The sequence below is a fragment of the Somniosus microcephalus genome, chromosome 31 (genome assembly GCF_052327205.1).
Source record: "Somniosus microcephalus isolate GS21.2 chromosome 31, FLI_Smic_1.0, whole genome shotgun sequence".
Taxonomy (NCBI): domain Eukaryota; kingdom Metazoa; phylum Chordata; class Chondrichthyes; order Squaliformes; family Somniosidae; genus Somniosus; species Somniosus microcephalus.
Genome location: NC_141017.1, coordinates 1,843,816 through 1,858,959, shown reverse-complemented (window position 1 = coordinate 1,858,959; position 15,144 = coordinate 1,843,816). Strand labels below are relative to the sequence as shown.

General features: G+C 52.4%; 2 protein-coding genes across 6 annotated transcripts in view; one reads left to right on the top strand and one right to left on the bottom strand.

Annotated features, from left to right (window-relative positions):
• Positions 1 to 10,478, bottom strand: part of LOC147097533 (uncharacterized) — a 27,302-nt gene extending 16,824 nt beyond the window's left edge. Inside the window, exons 1-3 of one of the 5 annotated variants that reach the window (XR_015074304.1) lie at positions 10,336 to 10,476; positions 8,980 to 9,221; positions 6,529 to 6,551 (exon numbers count right to left, since the gene is read on the bottom strand). The gene's annotated coding sequence lies outside the window, so the exon portion shown is untranslated. The other 4 variants (XM_085971452.1, XM_085971455.1, XM_085971453.1 and 1 more) reach the window with 4 other exon arrangements.
• On the top strand, positions 10,187 to 15,144 carry LOC147097532 (uncharacterized). The gene is made up of 2 exons (XM_085971458.1): positions 10,187 to 10,310; positions 13,806 to 15,144. The coding sequence occupies exon 2, from the start codon at positions 13,844 to 13,846 to the stop codon at positions 15,053 to 15,055; it is 1,212 nt and encodes a 403-aa protein (XP_085827584.1). The 5' UTR covers positions 10,187 to 10,310; positions 13,806 to 13,843; the 3' UTR covers positions 15,056 to 15,144.

The following is a 15,144-nucleotide window of genomic DNA, read 5'->3' as shown; positions in this document are numbered from 1 at the left end:
CACCTACAGTAGACCCAGTAGAGATGTTCCACTCTACCATAGTGGAATGTCTACCAGTGACAAATTCTGCCATTGAAAGGGAAACGAGAAATGACCCGACTCTCTCACGGGTCTACGATTTAACAGTGAAGGGATGGCCAGCACATGGCGAACCACTGTTGCCAGCATTCTCGCAAAGAAGAGAACAGCTGTCAGTGTGCCGAGGAACCTTGATGTGTGGATCCAGAGTGGTGATTCCACCAAAACTCCAGGATAAAGTGCTAAAGGAGCTTCACGAGGGGCTGGGTGGAGTGAAAATGAAGAACCTAGCTAGGGCGTTTGTATGGTGGCCAGGTATCGATGGAGACATCGAAGAAATGACCAAGAGCTGCCTAGGATGCCAGAAGGTCCAAAACACTCCACCACAAGCCCCTCTACATCCATGGGAGTTGCCCTCATCTCCCTGGCAAAGGGTGCACATCGACTTTGCTGGTCCATTTATGGACTCAATGTTCTTAATCGCGGTTGATGCACACTCCAAGTGGCCGGAGGTAATAAAGATGTCCTCCACCACCACAGAACTACTACACCCCCGAGGCGTTATCCGGACCGAGTCAGGAAGCCTCCTGAGAGACTAACTTATAATTAATTAACTACAGCAATGTATATTATTTTGCTTATAACATGTAATTAATAATTACTTAAAATATGATGTACTGGTTAGCTAAAAGGGGAGGAATTGTGGTGTATGTGCCTTTAAGAGCCCCAGGTGTGCTGTAATGCTGGTAATTGCCACTCGGCTATATAAACCTGTATATTGTGTATATCCGTTAGAACCCCCCCCAGACTTTGCTTAGTAAATACCTATGAACCAACTCCTGTCTTCAGTGTCTTTATCAACACACGGACACTACAACTACATCTAAACAGGCCTATGTAACCTGAGCTTTTCCCGCACTTTGGCTGCCGCTCCGGACCAGAGCCATTCAATACTTTTCCACCTCTTTTCCTTTTCCCTCTATCCCTCTATGACCGCGCTCTCCTGTTGCCATGCCTCCTTTCATCTCTCCTCTCTCGGATACTCTGCCCTCCCCTACCCCAACCTTCATTACTCTTCAACCTTCCTTCTCTCCTGATGCCATCCCTGGCTTGACTCCCTCTTGGATAAGCCCACAGCTTCCCTGTGCCTCTCTTGGCGTCCTACGAAGGGCCCATCGAGGCACTCGTCGCTGCCTCCTTACGAGAATCAACCCCAACTGTCCCATCCTACTCTCTCGCCGACCTTCTTACCCAGCGCGCCCACTGGGGGCAAATCTTGCCAATCTCCTCCCCATCCAACTCATCCCCCCAGCGCTGACCCCGTGGACACTGGCAGTGGGTCAGCCATCACCGACCCTCTCCACATCTCCCTCCAGAATGTCCGTTCACTCGCGAACAAGGCCCTTGCCATCCATGAGCTTATCGTGGATGATTGCATCGATATCATGGCCCTGACGGAAACTTGGTTGAGGGGTGATGACACCTTACCCTTAAATGAAGCCTCCCCGCCTGGCTATACCTTCCACCACTTGCCCCGCTCAGACCGTTGTGGCGGTGTGGCTCTCATCACCAAATTACACCTTGGTCTGTCTCCCTATTCCTCTGGCAGTTTCTCCTCCTTTGAGCGTCTCACCTTATTCCACCCCTCTCACTTCTCATTTAAAATTCTTGTTCTCTACCTCCCACCAAAGTACCATAAAAATGTTATCACCAAGATATCTTCACTGCTTTCCTCCCTCAGCACCAAGCGACTTCTCATCCTCGGTGATTTCAACCTCCATCTCAATTCATCACGCTCTCTCTCTCCTCTGAGTTCACTAGCCTCCTATCCTCCCTTAATCTCTCCCTCCATGTAAACTCCCCAACCCATAATCATGGCCACCCTCTCGACCTAGCCAGCTTTCGTGGCCTCGCTACCCCCATCATGTCAATCGCAGATAAGGCCATCTCTGACCACTTCCTTGTATCGCTCTCCACCCACATTCCCCTTCCACCCCCCACCAACCCTACTTCCTTCTATGTCCGCCGCTGGAATAAACTCTCTCCCAACTCTCTTACAACTGCACTTATGAATTTCCAACTGTCCAGTTTTGGCCCTCCATTCACCATGACATTTCTGCAGCTACCGATCTGGTCAACCACACCCTCACCACCACCTTTGATGCCCGAGTCCCTCTTAAAACAATGACTCTCTCTCACCCTGGCCATTCCCCCTGTTACGGCCCTCATCTTCACTCCCTTAAGTCCAAGGGACGCAGACTTGAACGGATATGGCGGACAACTGGTTTAGCCATTCACCGCCAGATCTGGCTGGACCACATAAAGCACTATCGGGTCCTGCTCTCGTCTGCCAAAATTGCTCACTATTCCAGAATCATTCTGGAATGCAATGATAAATCCCAGCTTCTATTTAGGAAGTTTAGGGAGCTAGGAAAGAAGTTTAAAAGCAGGACCTCAAAAGGTAGTAATCTCCAGATTACTACCAGTGCCACGTGCTAATAGGAAGATAGAGCAGATGAATGCGTGGCTGGAGAGATGGTGCAGGAGTGAGGGCTTTAGATTTCTGAGGAATTGCAACCATTTCTGGGGGAGGTGGGGCTTCTACAAGCCAGACGGGTTGCACCTCAACGGGAACGGGACCAATATCCTCGCGGGAGGGTTTGCTAGTGCTGTTGGGGCGGGTTTAAACTAGCTTGGCAGGGGGATGGGAGCTTAAGTATAGAGTCAATAGGGAGGGAAGAAAAACTGGCATTGGAAAACAAAAACGTAGAAAGAAAATTGGAAGGACAGAGGAATCAAGCACTAGATAGTAGTCAACAAGGAGGTTTGCCTGTACTAAATGGTATATACTTCAATGCAAGGAGTATAGCGAACAAGGCAGATGAGCTGAGGGCACAGGTAGATACTTGGGACTATGATATTATAGCTATTACAGAGACGTGGCTGAAAGAGGGGCAGGTATGGCAGCTCAACATTCCTGGGTACAGGATTTTCAGACAGGATAGAGAGGGAGGTAAAAAGGGAGGGGGAGTCACGGTATTGATTAAAGAAACTATTACAGCTGTGAGGAGGGATGATATGTTGGATGGATCATCAAACGAAGGCATATGGGTCGAATTGAAAAACAAAAAAGGGGCGATCACACTGCTGGGAGTGTACTACAGACCCCCAAACAGTGAGAGGGAGATAGAAGAGCAAATATGTAGACACATTTCTGAGTAGTGTAAAAACTATAGGGCAGTAATAGTAGGAGATTTCAACCACCCCAATATTAACTGGGATAAAATTAGTGTGAAGGGTATAGAGGGTGCAGAATTCCTAAAATGCATCCAGGAGAACTTTTTTAGCCAGTATGTAGTAAGCCCAACAAGGGAGGGGGCGGTTCTGGACTGCGTTTTAGGGAATGAAGTTGGGCAGGTGGGGAGCATCAGTGGGGAGCATTTTGGTGCTAGTGACCATAATCCTGTTAGATTTAAGGTAGTTATGAAAAAGGACAAGGATAGACCAGGAATAAAAATTCTAAATTGGGGAAAAGCAAATTTTGCTAAGCTCAGAGGGGATTTAGCCATAGTGGACTGGAAACAGCTACTTGAAGGTAAATCGGTGTCAGAGCAGTGGGAGGCATTCAAGGAGGAGATCCGGAGGGTTCAGACCAAATATGTGCCCTTAAAGAAAAAAGGTGGGACTAACAAATCTAGAGCCCCCTGGATGTCTAGGGACATACAGGGTAGGATAAAGAAAAAAAGGGAGGCATATGACAGATACCGAGGGCTAAATACTCCAGAATCTTTAGAGGAGTGCAGAAAGCGCAGGGGTGCAATTAAAAAGGATATTAGAAAAGCAATGAGAGAGCATGAAAAATTCTTGGCAAGTAAAACCCAAAGATGTTTTATAAATATATTAAGAGCAAGAGGATAACTAAAGAAAAGGTAGGGCCTATTAGAGATCAAGAGGGTAATCTGTGTGTGGAGGCGGGAGACGTCGGTAGGGTTCTTAATGAATGCTTTGCGTCTGTTTTCACAAAGGAGAGGGGCGAAGCAGACATTGCTATCGGGGGGAGGAGTGTGAAATATTAGATGAAATAAACATAGTGAGAGAGGAAGTATTAAGGGGTTTAGCAGCTTTAAAAGTGGATAAATCCCCAGGCCCAGGTGAAATGTATCCCAGGCTGTTAAACGAAGCAAAAGACAAAATAGCAGAGGCCCTGACCATCATTTTCCAATCCTCTCTGGCTTCAGGTGTGGTGCCGGAGGACTGGAGGACTGCTAATATGGTACCCTTGTTTAAAAGGGGAGAAAAGGATAGACCGATAATTACAGGCCAATCAGCCTAACCTCGGTGGTGGGAAAATTATTGGAAAGAATTCTGAAGGACAGGATAAATCGTCATTTAGAAAGACACGGATTAATCAAGGAAAGTCAGCACGGATTTGTTAAGGGAAGGTCGTGTCTGACAAACTTGATTGAATTTTTTGAGGAGGTGACAAGGAGGGTAGATGAGGGTAGTGCGCTTGATATAGTGTATACGGACTTTAGCAAGGCTTTTGATAAGGTTCCACATGGTAGACTGGTCACGAAGTTAAAAGCCCATGGGATCCAGGGCAAAGTGTCAAGTTGGATACAAAACTGGCTCGGAGACAGGAAGCAGAGGGTAATGGCTGATGGGTGTTTTTGTCCAGTGGGGTTCCGCAGGGCTCAGTACTAGGTCCCTCGCTTTTTGTGATATATATATCAATGATCTAGACTTGAATATAGCGGGTATGATTAAGAAGTTTGCAAATGATACTAAAATCGGCTGTGTGGTTGATACTGAAGAAGGAAGCTGTAGACTGCAGGAAGATATCAATAAATTGGTCAGGTGGGCAGGACAGTGGCAAATGGAATTGAATCCAGAGAAGTGTGAGGTAATGCATTTGGGGAAGGCTAACAATGAAAGGGAATACACATTAAATGGTAGGACACTGAGTAGTGCAGAGGAACAAAGGGACCTTGGAGTGCATGTCCACAGATCCCTGAAGGTAGCAGGCCAGGTAGATAAGGTGGTTAAGAAGGCATACGGAATGCTGGCCTTTATTAGCCGTGGCATAGAATACAAGAGCAGGGGGGTTATGCTTCAACTGTATAAAACACTGGTTAGGCCTCAGCTAGAGTACTGCGTGCAGTTCTGGTCACCACATTACAGGAAAGATGTGATTGCACTGGAGAGGGTACAGAGGAGATTTACAAGGATGTTCCTGGGAGTAGAGAATCTCAGCTATGAGAAAAGACTGGATAGGCTGGGTCTGTTTTCCTTGGGACAGAGGAGGCTGAGGGGAGACCTTATTGAGGTGTATAAAATTATGAGGGGCATAGATAAAGTGGATAGAAAGGACCTATTTCCCTTAGCAAAGGGGTCAAAAACCAGGGTGCACAGATTTAAAGTAATTGGTGGAAGGTTTAGAGGGGATTTGAGGGGAAATTTCTTCACCCAGAGGGTTGTGGGGGTCTGGAACTCCAAGGGTGGTAGAGGCAGGAACCCTAACCACATTTAAAAAGTACTTGGATGTGCACTTGGGATGCTGTAACCTGCAGGGCTACGGACCAAGAGCTGGGAAGTGGGATTAGGCTGGTTAGCTCTTTGTTGGCCGGCGCGGGCACGATGGGCCGAAATGGCCTCCTTCCGTGCTGTAACTTTCTATGATTCTATTCTCCACTGCTAACCATCTTCTTAAACCCCTCTCCCCCACCCTCACCTCCGACAACACGTGTGAGGAGCTCATGGTCTTCCTTGTCTCTAAGACTGAGACCATCCGTTCAGCTGCCTCTGCCACCTCCCTTCCTTCCACTAGCCCACCAGGCCAAACTTCCCCTGCCCTAGCCCTGAACTCACATCTTTCTCCAGTTTCTCTCCGATCTCCCTTCAGGACCTCTCCGCGCTCATCTTGTCCATGAGAACCACTTCCTGCTCCCTCGATTCTATTCCCACCAAACTGCTGACCACCCAACTTCCTTTTCTGGCTCCCATGTTAGCTGACATTGATAACGTCCCCCTCTCCTTCATCACCCCGCTCCTCAAAAAACAACCCTTGATCACTCTGTCCTTGCAAACTACCGCCCCATCTCCAACCTCCCTTTCCTCTCCCAGGTCCTTGAACGTGTTGTCGCCTCCCAAATCCGTGCCCCTCTTTCCCGCAATTCCATGTTTGAATCCCTCCAATCAGGTTTCCGCCCTTGCCACAGTACCGAAACGGTTCTCCTCAAAGTCACAAATGACAACCTTTGTGACTGTGACAAAGGTAAACTATCCCTCCTCGTCCTTCTGCAGCCTTTGACACAGGTTGACCACTCCATCCTTCTCAACGCCTCTTCCCCCGTTGCCCAGCTGGGTGGGGCTGCACTCGCCTGGTTCCATTCTTATCTATCTAATCGTAGCCAGAGAATCACGGGCAACGGCTTCTCTTCCCGCTCCCACATCATTACCTCTGCTGTCTCCCAAGGATCGATCCTTCGCCCCCTCCTATTTCTCACCTACATGTTGCCGCTTGGCGATGTCATCTGAAAACACAGCGTCAGTTTCCACATGTACACAAAAGGCATCAAGGTGTATGGGGAGAGAGCGGGAATATGGTATTGAGATAGAGGATCAGCCATGATCATATTGAATGGCGGAGCAGGCTCAAAGGGCCGAATGGCCTACTCCTGCTCCTATTTTTCTATGTTCCATGTACGCTGACGACACTCAGCTCTACCTCACTACCACTTCTCTCAACCCCTCCACAGTCTCTAAATTTGTCAGACTTCTTGCCCGACATCCTGTTCTGGATGTGCAGAAATTTTCTCCAATTAAATATTGGGAAGACCAAAGCCATTAACCACTGACTCCATCTCTCTCCCTAACATCTGTCTGAGGCTGAACCAGTGTTCGCAACCTTGGTGTCATATTTGATCCTGAAATGAGCTTCCGACCACATATCCCCAGCATAACTAAGACCAAGCTTTTGGTCACCTGCCCTAATTTATCCTTATGTGGCTTGGTGTCAAATTTATTGTCTTGTGAAGCGCCTTGGGACGTTTTACTATGTTAAAGGTGCTATATAAATACAAGTTGTTGTTGTTGTGCTTAATAAATCTGTGAATATCTACCTGTGAACCCTATTATTTTGAGGAGAAACTTATAAGAACATCCATCCTTATTTTGGTCTAAGGAAGGATATACTTGCCTTAGAGGGAGTACAATGAAGGTTCACTCGACGGATTCCTGGGATGGGGGATTGTCCTATGAGGAGTGATTGAGTAGACTAGGCCTATATTGCTTAGAGTTTAGAAGAATGTGATCTCATTGAAACATATAACATTCTTAAGGGGTTTGACAGGGTAGATGCACGGAGGCTGTTTCCCCGGCTGGGGAGTCTAGAACCAGGGGTCACAGTCTCAGAGTAAGGGGTCAGCCATTTAATGCTGAGATGAGGAGAAATTTCTTCACTCAAAGAGATGTGAATCTTTGGAATTCCCAGAGGACTGTGGAGGCTCAGTTGGCGAGTATATTCAAGGCTGAGATCGATAGATTTTTGGGCTCTAAGGGAATCAATGGATATGGGGATCTGGCAGGAAAGTGGAGTTGAGGTTGATGATCAGCCATGATCGTATTGAATGGCAGAGCAGGCTCGAGGGGCCGAATGGCCGACTCCTGCTCCTACTTCTTAAGTTCTCTAACACCACCACCTCTCTAAGGGGCAACTAATTCCAGCCTTGGCAACGATGCCCCCATCCCGAGTTAGGACCTCTACCCGTGGGTCTGGTTCACGTACCGATCAGTCTGCGCGAAGAACCTCCCGATATCAGCCCCGAATCTACCCGGTGACCTCCCTCTCGCGGTTTAGTTCAAAGTAATATTCCGCATTTCCATCTCCAACAACAACTTGCATTTATATAGCATCTTTTATTTATGTAGTAAAATGACCCAGAGCCACCTAAGGAGCTATTAGGACAGGTGAGCAAAGAGATCGGTTTTAAGGAACTTCTTAAGTGAGAGAGGCGGAGAGGTTTAGGGAGGGAATTCCGGAGTTTAGGGCCGAGGCAGCTGAACGCACGGCCGCCAATGGAAATCTTGATGCGCAAGAGGCCAGAATCGCAGGAGCACAGTGATCTCGGAGGGTTGTGGGGCTGGAGGAGGTTACAGAGATAAGGAGGGATGAGGAGGCCATGGAGGGATTTGAAAACAAGGATGAGAATGTTTAAAATTGAGGCGTTGCTAGACCGGGAGCCAATGTAGGTCAGCGACTCCAATACCACTTACTACATTACTGGACCCATCTTCATTCAAGTTCCCAGGGGATCATTGTTCCGGAAAAATACGAGAACACTCGATTATCCACTGGGAGACCCTGCCCCCTCCTTTCTGGTGGGTTAATGGAAGGTCCCATTGTGGGTTATATATAGGTCAGTAACTACTGCCAGCCTGGATTAGCCAGGACTTTTAATCAGTGGGTACTTTCTGACACTAAATTGTGTCAAAGATTAATTTGGGATTGACGTTGAAAGTTAATTATTTTATTAGAATATAATTTCAGCTGAGATTCCCCGAATTAAGAGGATCAGGGACAGCAGTCCCTGAAGGGCCGCCGCAGTCCCCCCGACATGTCAACAGTCAGCTCTTATCTTACAGACATCAAGGACTCGACACACTGTGCGTGTTGGAAACAAAGCTTATTTACTTGGCATACATGCAGAATATTAAACTCCAGCCCAGCTCCAGAGGGTCATTCACATCAGCATCAGCAAACCCCAACCACCAGAGTGAAGATAGCTGGACGTGATTTAACAGCAGCAGAATCGTACCACTCCTGTCAAGCGAGGACTCGCTGGCGTGTCAGCAGGCGGGAGGAGCGAGTGAACCCCTGCCCGCACACAGAGCAGCTGAACAGCCTCTCCCCGGTGTGAACCTCCAGCTCAGAGAGGTAATTGGATCCCTTCCCGCACTCACCACAATTACACGTTCTCTCCCCAGTGTGGCGGTGTTTATGCCTCTGCAGATTAGACAATCGGCTGAATCCACGCCCACACACAGAACACGTGTGCGGTTTGTCTGTGCTGTGATTGCTGCTCTCTCATTCCATGAGCAAAAGCCGATGATATTCAGGTCCTGATGAATGTAGTGACTCTGTCAGATCGTGACGTGATGTTTGGTTTGAGCTTCCCGTCTGTAATTGCCCCACTTCTAACACCCTGTAAAACAAGTAATTAACAAGTAAAATGGATGTTTATTGCCAGTTAATCTCAGTTAACTTGTGATTAACATGTGAATTTTTTTTGCTGATTAATAATGTTTATAATTCATTAGTCGCGGGGTTCAAAAACAAAGGATGTCCGTGGCTCAATGTTTTGCTCTAAACATTATCCAACGTTCTTCTTGTGCTTTGATGGATCTTACAGCCCAGAGTGAGGCCATACGGCCCATCGTGCCTGTGCTAGCTGTTTGGGAGAGCTAGCCAATTAGTTCCACTCCCCCTACTCTGTCCCCACAGCCCTGGATTTTTCCTTTGCAAATATATTTTTGAATGTTACTATTGAATCTGCCTTTCAGGCAGTGGATTCCAGATCGTAACAACTCGCTGCATGAAAACAAATTCTCATCTCCCTCTGCTTCATTTGCCAATCACCGTAAATCTGTGTCTGCTCTGGTTACCGACCCTGCTGCCAGTGGAATCACTTTCTCCCGATCTACCCCAGCAAAACCCTCGTTACATCGCCCGTAACCTTCACTGCCGGGCGGGGAGGGGAGAGGCCGGGCGGGGTGGGCCTGACGGGACGCTCCATCACTGGGCCGACTGCCCTCCTCCTGTGCCCAGTAACTGGGGCCGGTAACCGCGCTGCCTGGGAGAGACTGTCCCACAGTAGCGGGGCGGCCTGTCCAGTGGGCCTGAACTTAGTCCTCGGCCTTGATTAATTTCCGCCAGCAGCACTCACCGCACAGCTCGCCTAGCCCCGCCCTTTATGCAAAGCAGTCCGCCGACCCGCGCATGCGCCTGCGCACAGCGGCTCCGCTCCGCTTCTCCCTGATTGGTCGGTTGCGATCCCCTCCGCACCGCCAGCGAGACACCCAACACCTACTGCGCCTGCGCATCGGCGGTGCCGGCACGTTAACGGAGTGCTGCCCGCCCCCTGTGCTCCTATTGGCTGGAGGACTCGCCGCCGCCGCCTTGGTCCTCCAGCTTCAGCCCCGCCCATTTGTCGGAAGCTCCCGTCAGTCAGGCCCCGCCCCAGTCCCTCAGAGCACGAAGCGCGAACCCGCGGGGGGAAGCTGCAAACTCTCAGGTTTGTAATTGGGTTTATTATTTACCGGCCGCTTCCCTTCCACCCGCGAGGCTCCGAAAGCTCACTGAACCCTCAGCCATTCGCTTCCTCACGGCCGCGCACCTCACCCGACAGGCCCCGCCGAGCGGCCATCTTGAGGCGAAGGCCGGGCCTGGTGCGCAGGCGCCGCTTGTGGTCTGTGCCGAGTCTGCGCAAAGCGGCCTGGAGCCCGGAGAGAGAAGAGAGTGAGGGATATGGGGGAGAGAGAGAGTGAGGGATATGGGAGGGGGAGGGATATGGGGGAGGGAGGGATGGGATTGGGGGGGGGATATGGGGGATGGGATTGGGGGGGGATATGGGGGATGGGATTGGGGGGGGATATGGGGGGGGTGGGATGGAGTGGAGGGATATGAGGTTGGGGGGGAGAGGGATGGGAGAGAGGGAGGGGGGGAGGGATGGGGGAGAGAGGGGAGGGATATCGGGATGGGGGGGGAGGGATATAGGGATGGGGGAGAGAGGAGGGATATGAGGGGGAGGGAGGGATTTGGGGGGAGAGGGGAGGGAGGGATTTGGGGGGGAGAGGGGAGGGAGGGGGATTGGGGGGGAGAGGAGAGATTTGGGGGGGGGAGGGATTTGGGAGGGGGGAGAGGGGAGGGAGGGATTTGGGAGGGGGGGAGAGGGGAGGGAGGGATTTGGGAGGGGGGGAGAGGGGAGGGAGGGATTTGGGAGGGGGGAGGGAGAGAGAGGAGGGAGGGAAGGGGGAGAGGGAGGGTATGGGGGAGGGGAGGGATAGGGAGGGAGGGATATGAGGGGTGGTGGGATGAAGGGGAGGGATATGTGGGGGGGGGGAGGGAGGGGATATGGGGGTGGGTGGGAGGGAGGGATTTGCAGGGGAGAGGGGAGGGATGGGGGAGAGAGGGGAGGGATATGGGGATGGGGAGTGATAGGGAGGGAGGGATATGAGGGGGGGTGGGATGGAGGGGAGGGATATGAGGGGGTGGGATGGAGGGGAGGGATATGAGGGGGGGTGGGATGGAGGGGAGGGATATGGGGGGGGTGGGATGGAGGGGAGGGATATGAGGGGGGGTGGGATGGAGGGGAGAGAGGGATAGGGGGAGGGAGAGATGGGGAGGGAGGGGGATATAGGGGAAGGGAGGGAGGGGGATATGGGGGAAGGGCGGGAGGGATGTGGGGGGGAGGGATATGGAGAGGGGGAGGGGAGGGAGGGATATGGAGGGGGGAGAGAGTGAGGGAGGGATGGGGGAGAGGGAGGGAGGGGGATATGGGGGGAGGGATGTGGGGGGGAGGGATATGGAGGGGGGAGAGAGGGAGGGAGAGAGTGAGGGAGGGATGGGGGAGAGGGAGGGATGGGGGAGAGGGAGGGATGGGGGAGAGGGTGGATGGGAGGGAGGGGGCGGGATGGGGGGGAGAGGGAGGGAGGGATGGGGAGAGCGAGGGAGGGGGGGAGAGCGAGGGGGAGGGATGGGGAGAGCGAGGGGGAGGGATGGGGGGAGAGAGGGGGAGGGATGGGGGGGGGAGGGATGGGGGGAGGGATGGGGGAGAGAGGGAGGGATGAGGGGGAGGGATGGGGGGGGAGAGGGGGGGGAGGGAGGGATGGGGGAGGGGGAGAGGGGGAGGGGGAGAGGGGGCGGGATGGGGGGGAGAGGGAGGGAGGGATGGATGGGGGGGGAGAGCGAGGGAGGGATGGGAGAGAGCGAGGGGGAGGGATGGGGGGAGAGGGAGGGATGGGGGAGAGGGAGGGTATGGGGGGAGAGAGAGGGAGGGATGGGGGGGAGAGAGAGGGAGGGATGGATGGGGGGGAGAGCGAGGGAGGGATGGGAAGAGCGAGGGGGAGGGATGGGAGAGAGCGAGGGGGAGGGATGGGGGGAGAGGGAGGTATGGGGGGAGAGAGAGGGAGGTATGGGGGGAGAGAGAGGGAGGGATGGGGGGGAGAGGGAGGGATGGGGGGGAGAGAGGGAGGGAGGGAGAGCGAGGGGGATTGGGGCGGTGAGTGAGTAGGAGGGGGGGAGTTAGGAGGGCGAGTGAGGGATGGGGGAGAGTGAGGGGTTTTGGGGGGAGTGAAGTGAGGGATTGGGGGGGAGGGGGAGCGAGGGATGGGGAGGGTGGGGGTGAGGGGGAATGAGGTGGGGGTGAGTGAGGGGTGGGGGCTTGGATAGGGTTGGGGGCGGCCAGGGGTGGCGAGTGCGCTCGCTTCCTCGGTTTTCTCCTCCCTGGCGCCCAGGCTGCACCGCGGCGGAATGCAGACGGGCCGATCGAGCGGCTTCTGGTGTGCGCAGGATTGTGGGTGACGGGAGGCCTCATTAAGAGATCAATTTTCCAATGGACTAAATGGGTGGCACATAAGAAACAGGAGCAGGAGACGGCCATGCGGCCCCTCGAGCCTGCTCCGCCATTCTATATGATCATGGCTGATCCCCCACCTTCCTGCCCTATCCCCATATCTCTTGATTCCCTCAGTATCCAAAAATCTATCAATCTCAGCTTTGAATACACTCAGTGACTCAGCCTCCACAGCTCTCTGCGGCAGAGAATTCCAAAGATTCACCACCCTCTGAGTGGAGAAATTTCTCCTCATCTCAGTCCTAAATGGCCGCCCCCTTATCCTGTGCTCCCCAGTCCTAGACTCTTCAGCCAGGGTGGATCAGCCTCTCGGCGTCATTGGTTGTACAACATAACAAGGGGCAGATTTGGTATCTAGTATTTATGCAGTAGCTTTTAATTCCTTTCAGAATTTACAAACGTATAAAGCCATGGAGCTGACAGAACTGGGAAATGATGTTTCCTTTAATAAAGGCTTAGCAGAAATAGCGTCAGTAGCATAGGGCACTGAGTTACTGTGCCTAACAGTGTGAGGGAGCTGGTTTAGCATCAGTACATAGATTCGTAGAATAGTACAGCACAGAAGGAGGCCATTCGGCCCATCGAGTCTGCGCCGGCTCTTTCGAAGAGCAATCCAGTCAGTCCCACTCCCGCTCTTTCCCCATATCCCTGCAATTTCTTTCTCCTTCAAGTATTTATCCCATTCCCTTTTGAAGGCTACTGTTGAATCTGTCTCCACCACCTGATCAGGCAGTGCACAAATCCTAACCACTCGGTGCAGTTAAAGAAAAGTTTTTCTTCATGTCGCCAATGGTTCCTTTGGCAATCACCTAAAATCTGTGCCCCCCTCGTTGTTGACCCTTCAGCCATTGGAAACAGGTTCTCCTTATTTACTCTGTCAAAATCCTTCACGATTTTGAACACCTTTATCAAATCTCTTAACCTTCCCTGCCCCAAGAACAATCCCAGCTTCTCCAGTATCATCATATAACTGAAGTCCCTCGTCCCTGGAACCATTCTAGTAAATCACCCCTGTATCCTCTCCAAAGCCATATACATTTAGTATTGAGGGATAATCTAGCTGGAAGATCCCACTTCTTGCTCTTGACGAGCTGTATTTTGGAGTGTTCGTTTGTGTGAAGAAATATTTTAATTTGAATGTTTTGATTGTACCAGCTACGGTAAATACTGGCTGTCGCCGGACAGGAGTCTGTATGGAGGGTTTGCAGACGGGAAGCTCAAACCAAACACTACGTCAAGATCTGACGGACTCGCTCGATTCATCAGGACCTGAAAATCATCAGTCTTTGCAGATGGAAGAAGAAAGTCTCGGTTGCAAACCGCACGAATGTTCCCCGTGTGGACTCGGATTCAGCCAGTCCTCCGACCTGGCAGGGCACAAGAGCAGCCGCAGCGGGGAGAGACGGTACAAATGTGGGGAGTGCGGGAAAGGTTTCGATAAACCGTCGCAGCTGGAGATTCACCGGCGCGGTCACACTGGGGAGAGGCCGTTCATCTGCTCTGTGTGCGGGAAGGGCTTCACTCGCTCATCCACCCTGCTGAAGCACCAGCTCATTCACAGCGGTGAGCGACCGTTCGGCTGCTCCCTCTGCGGGAAGAGATTCACACAGTCGTCCCACTTGCAGAGACACCAGCGGGTTCACATGGGGGAGAGGCCGTTCGCCTGCTTGGCCTGCGGGAAGGGCTTCACCAATTCATCTGACCTGCTGACCCACCGGCGCATCCACACGGGGGAGAGACCGTTCACCTGCCCCACCTGCGGGAGGGGCTTCACCAACTCGTCCCACCTGCTGACTCACCTGCGGGTCCACACGGGGGAGAGGCCGTTCACCTGCTCCACCTGTGGGAAGGGCTTCACTCAGTCTTCGGCCCTGCTGACCCACCAGCGCATCCACACGGGGGAGAGGCCGTTCACCTGCTCCGTTTGCGCGAAGGGCTTCACCAACTCGTCCGACCTCCTGAAGCACCAGCGGATCCACACCGGGGAGAGGCCCTTCACCTGCTTTGTGTGTGGGAAGGGATTTGCCTGCTCCTCCCATGTGCTGACCCATCAGCGCATCCACACGGGGGAGAGGCCCTTTACCTGCTCGGTCTGCGGGAAGGGCTTCACTCAGTCCTCCAGCCTGCTGAGTCATGGACGGGTCCACACCGGGGAGCGGCCCTTCACCTGCCCTGTCTGTGCGAAGGGCTTCGCCAGCTCATCCGACCTGCTCAAGCACCAGCGGGTCCACACGGGGGAGAGGCCCTTCAGCTGCCACATCTGTGGGAAGGCCTTCACGCGCTCGTCTCACCTCGCCACCCACCGGCGGGTCCACACCGGGGAGCGGCCTTTCATCTGCTCCGTGTGCGGGAAGGGCTTCACCAGTTCCTCCAATCTGCTGACTCACCACCGTGTTCACGGGTGACTCACTGTTCATTACAGTGGCTGGGGGTTTTGTTGCTATTGATGTTAATAACCTCTAAGTGGGCTGGATTTTAATATTGTGTGTGTGTG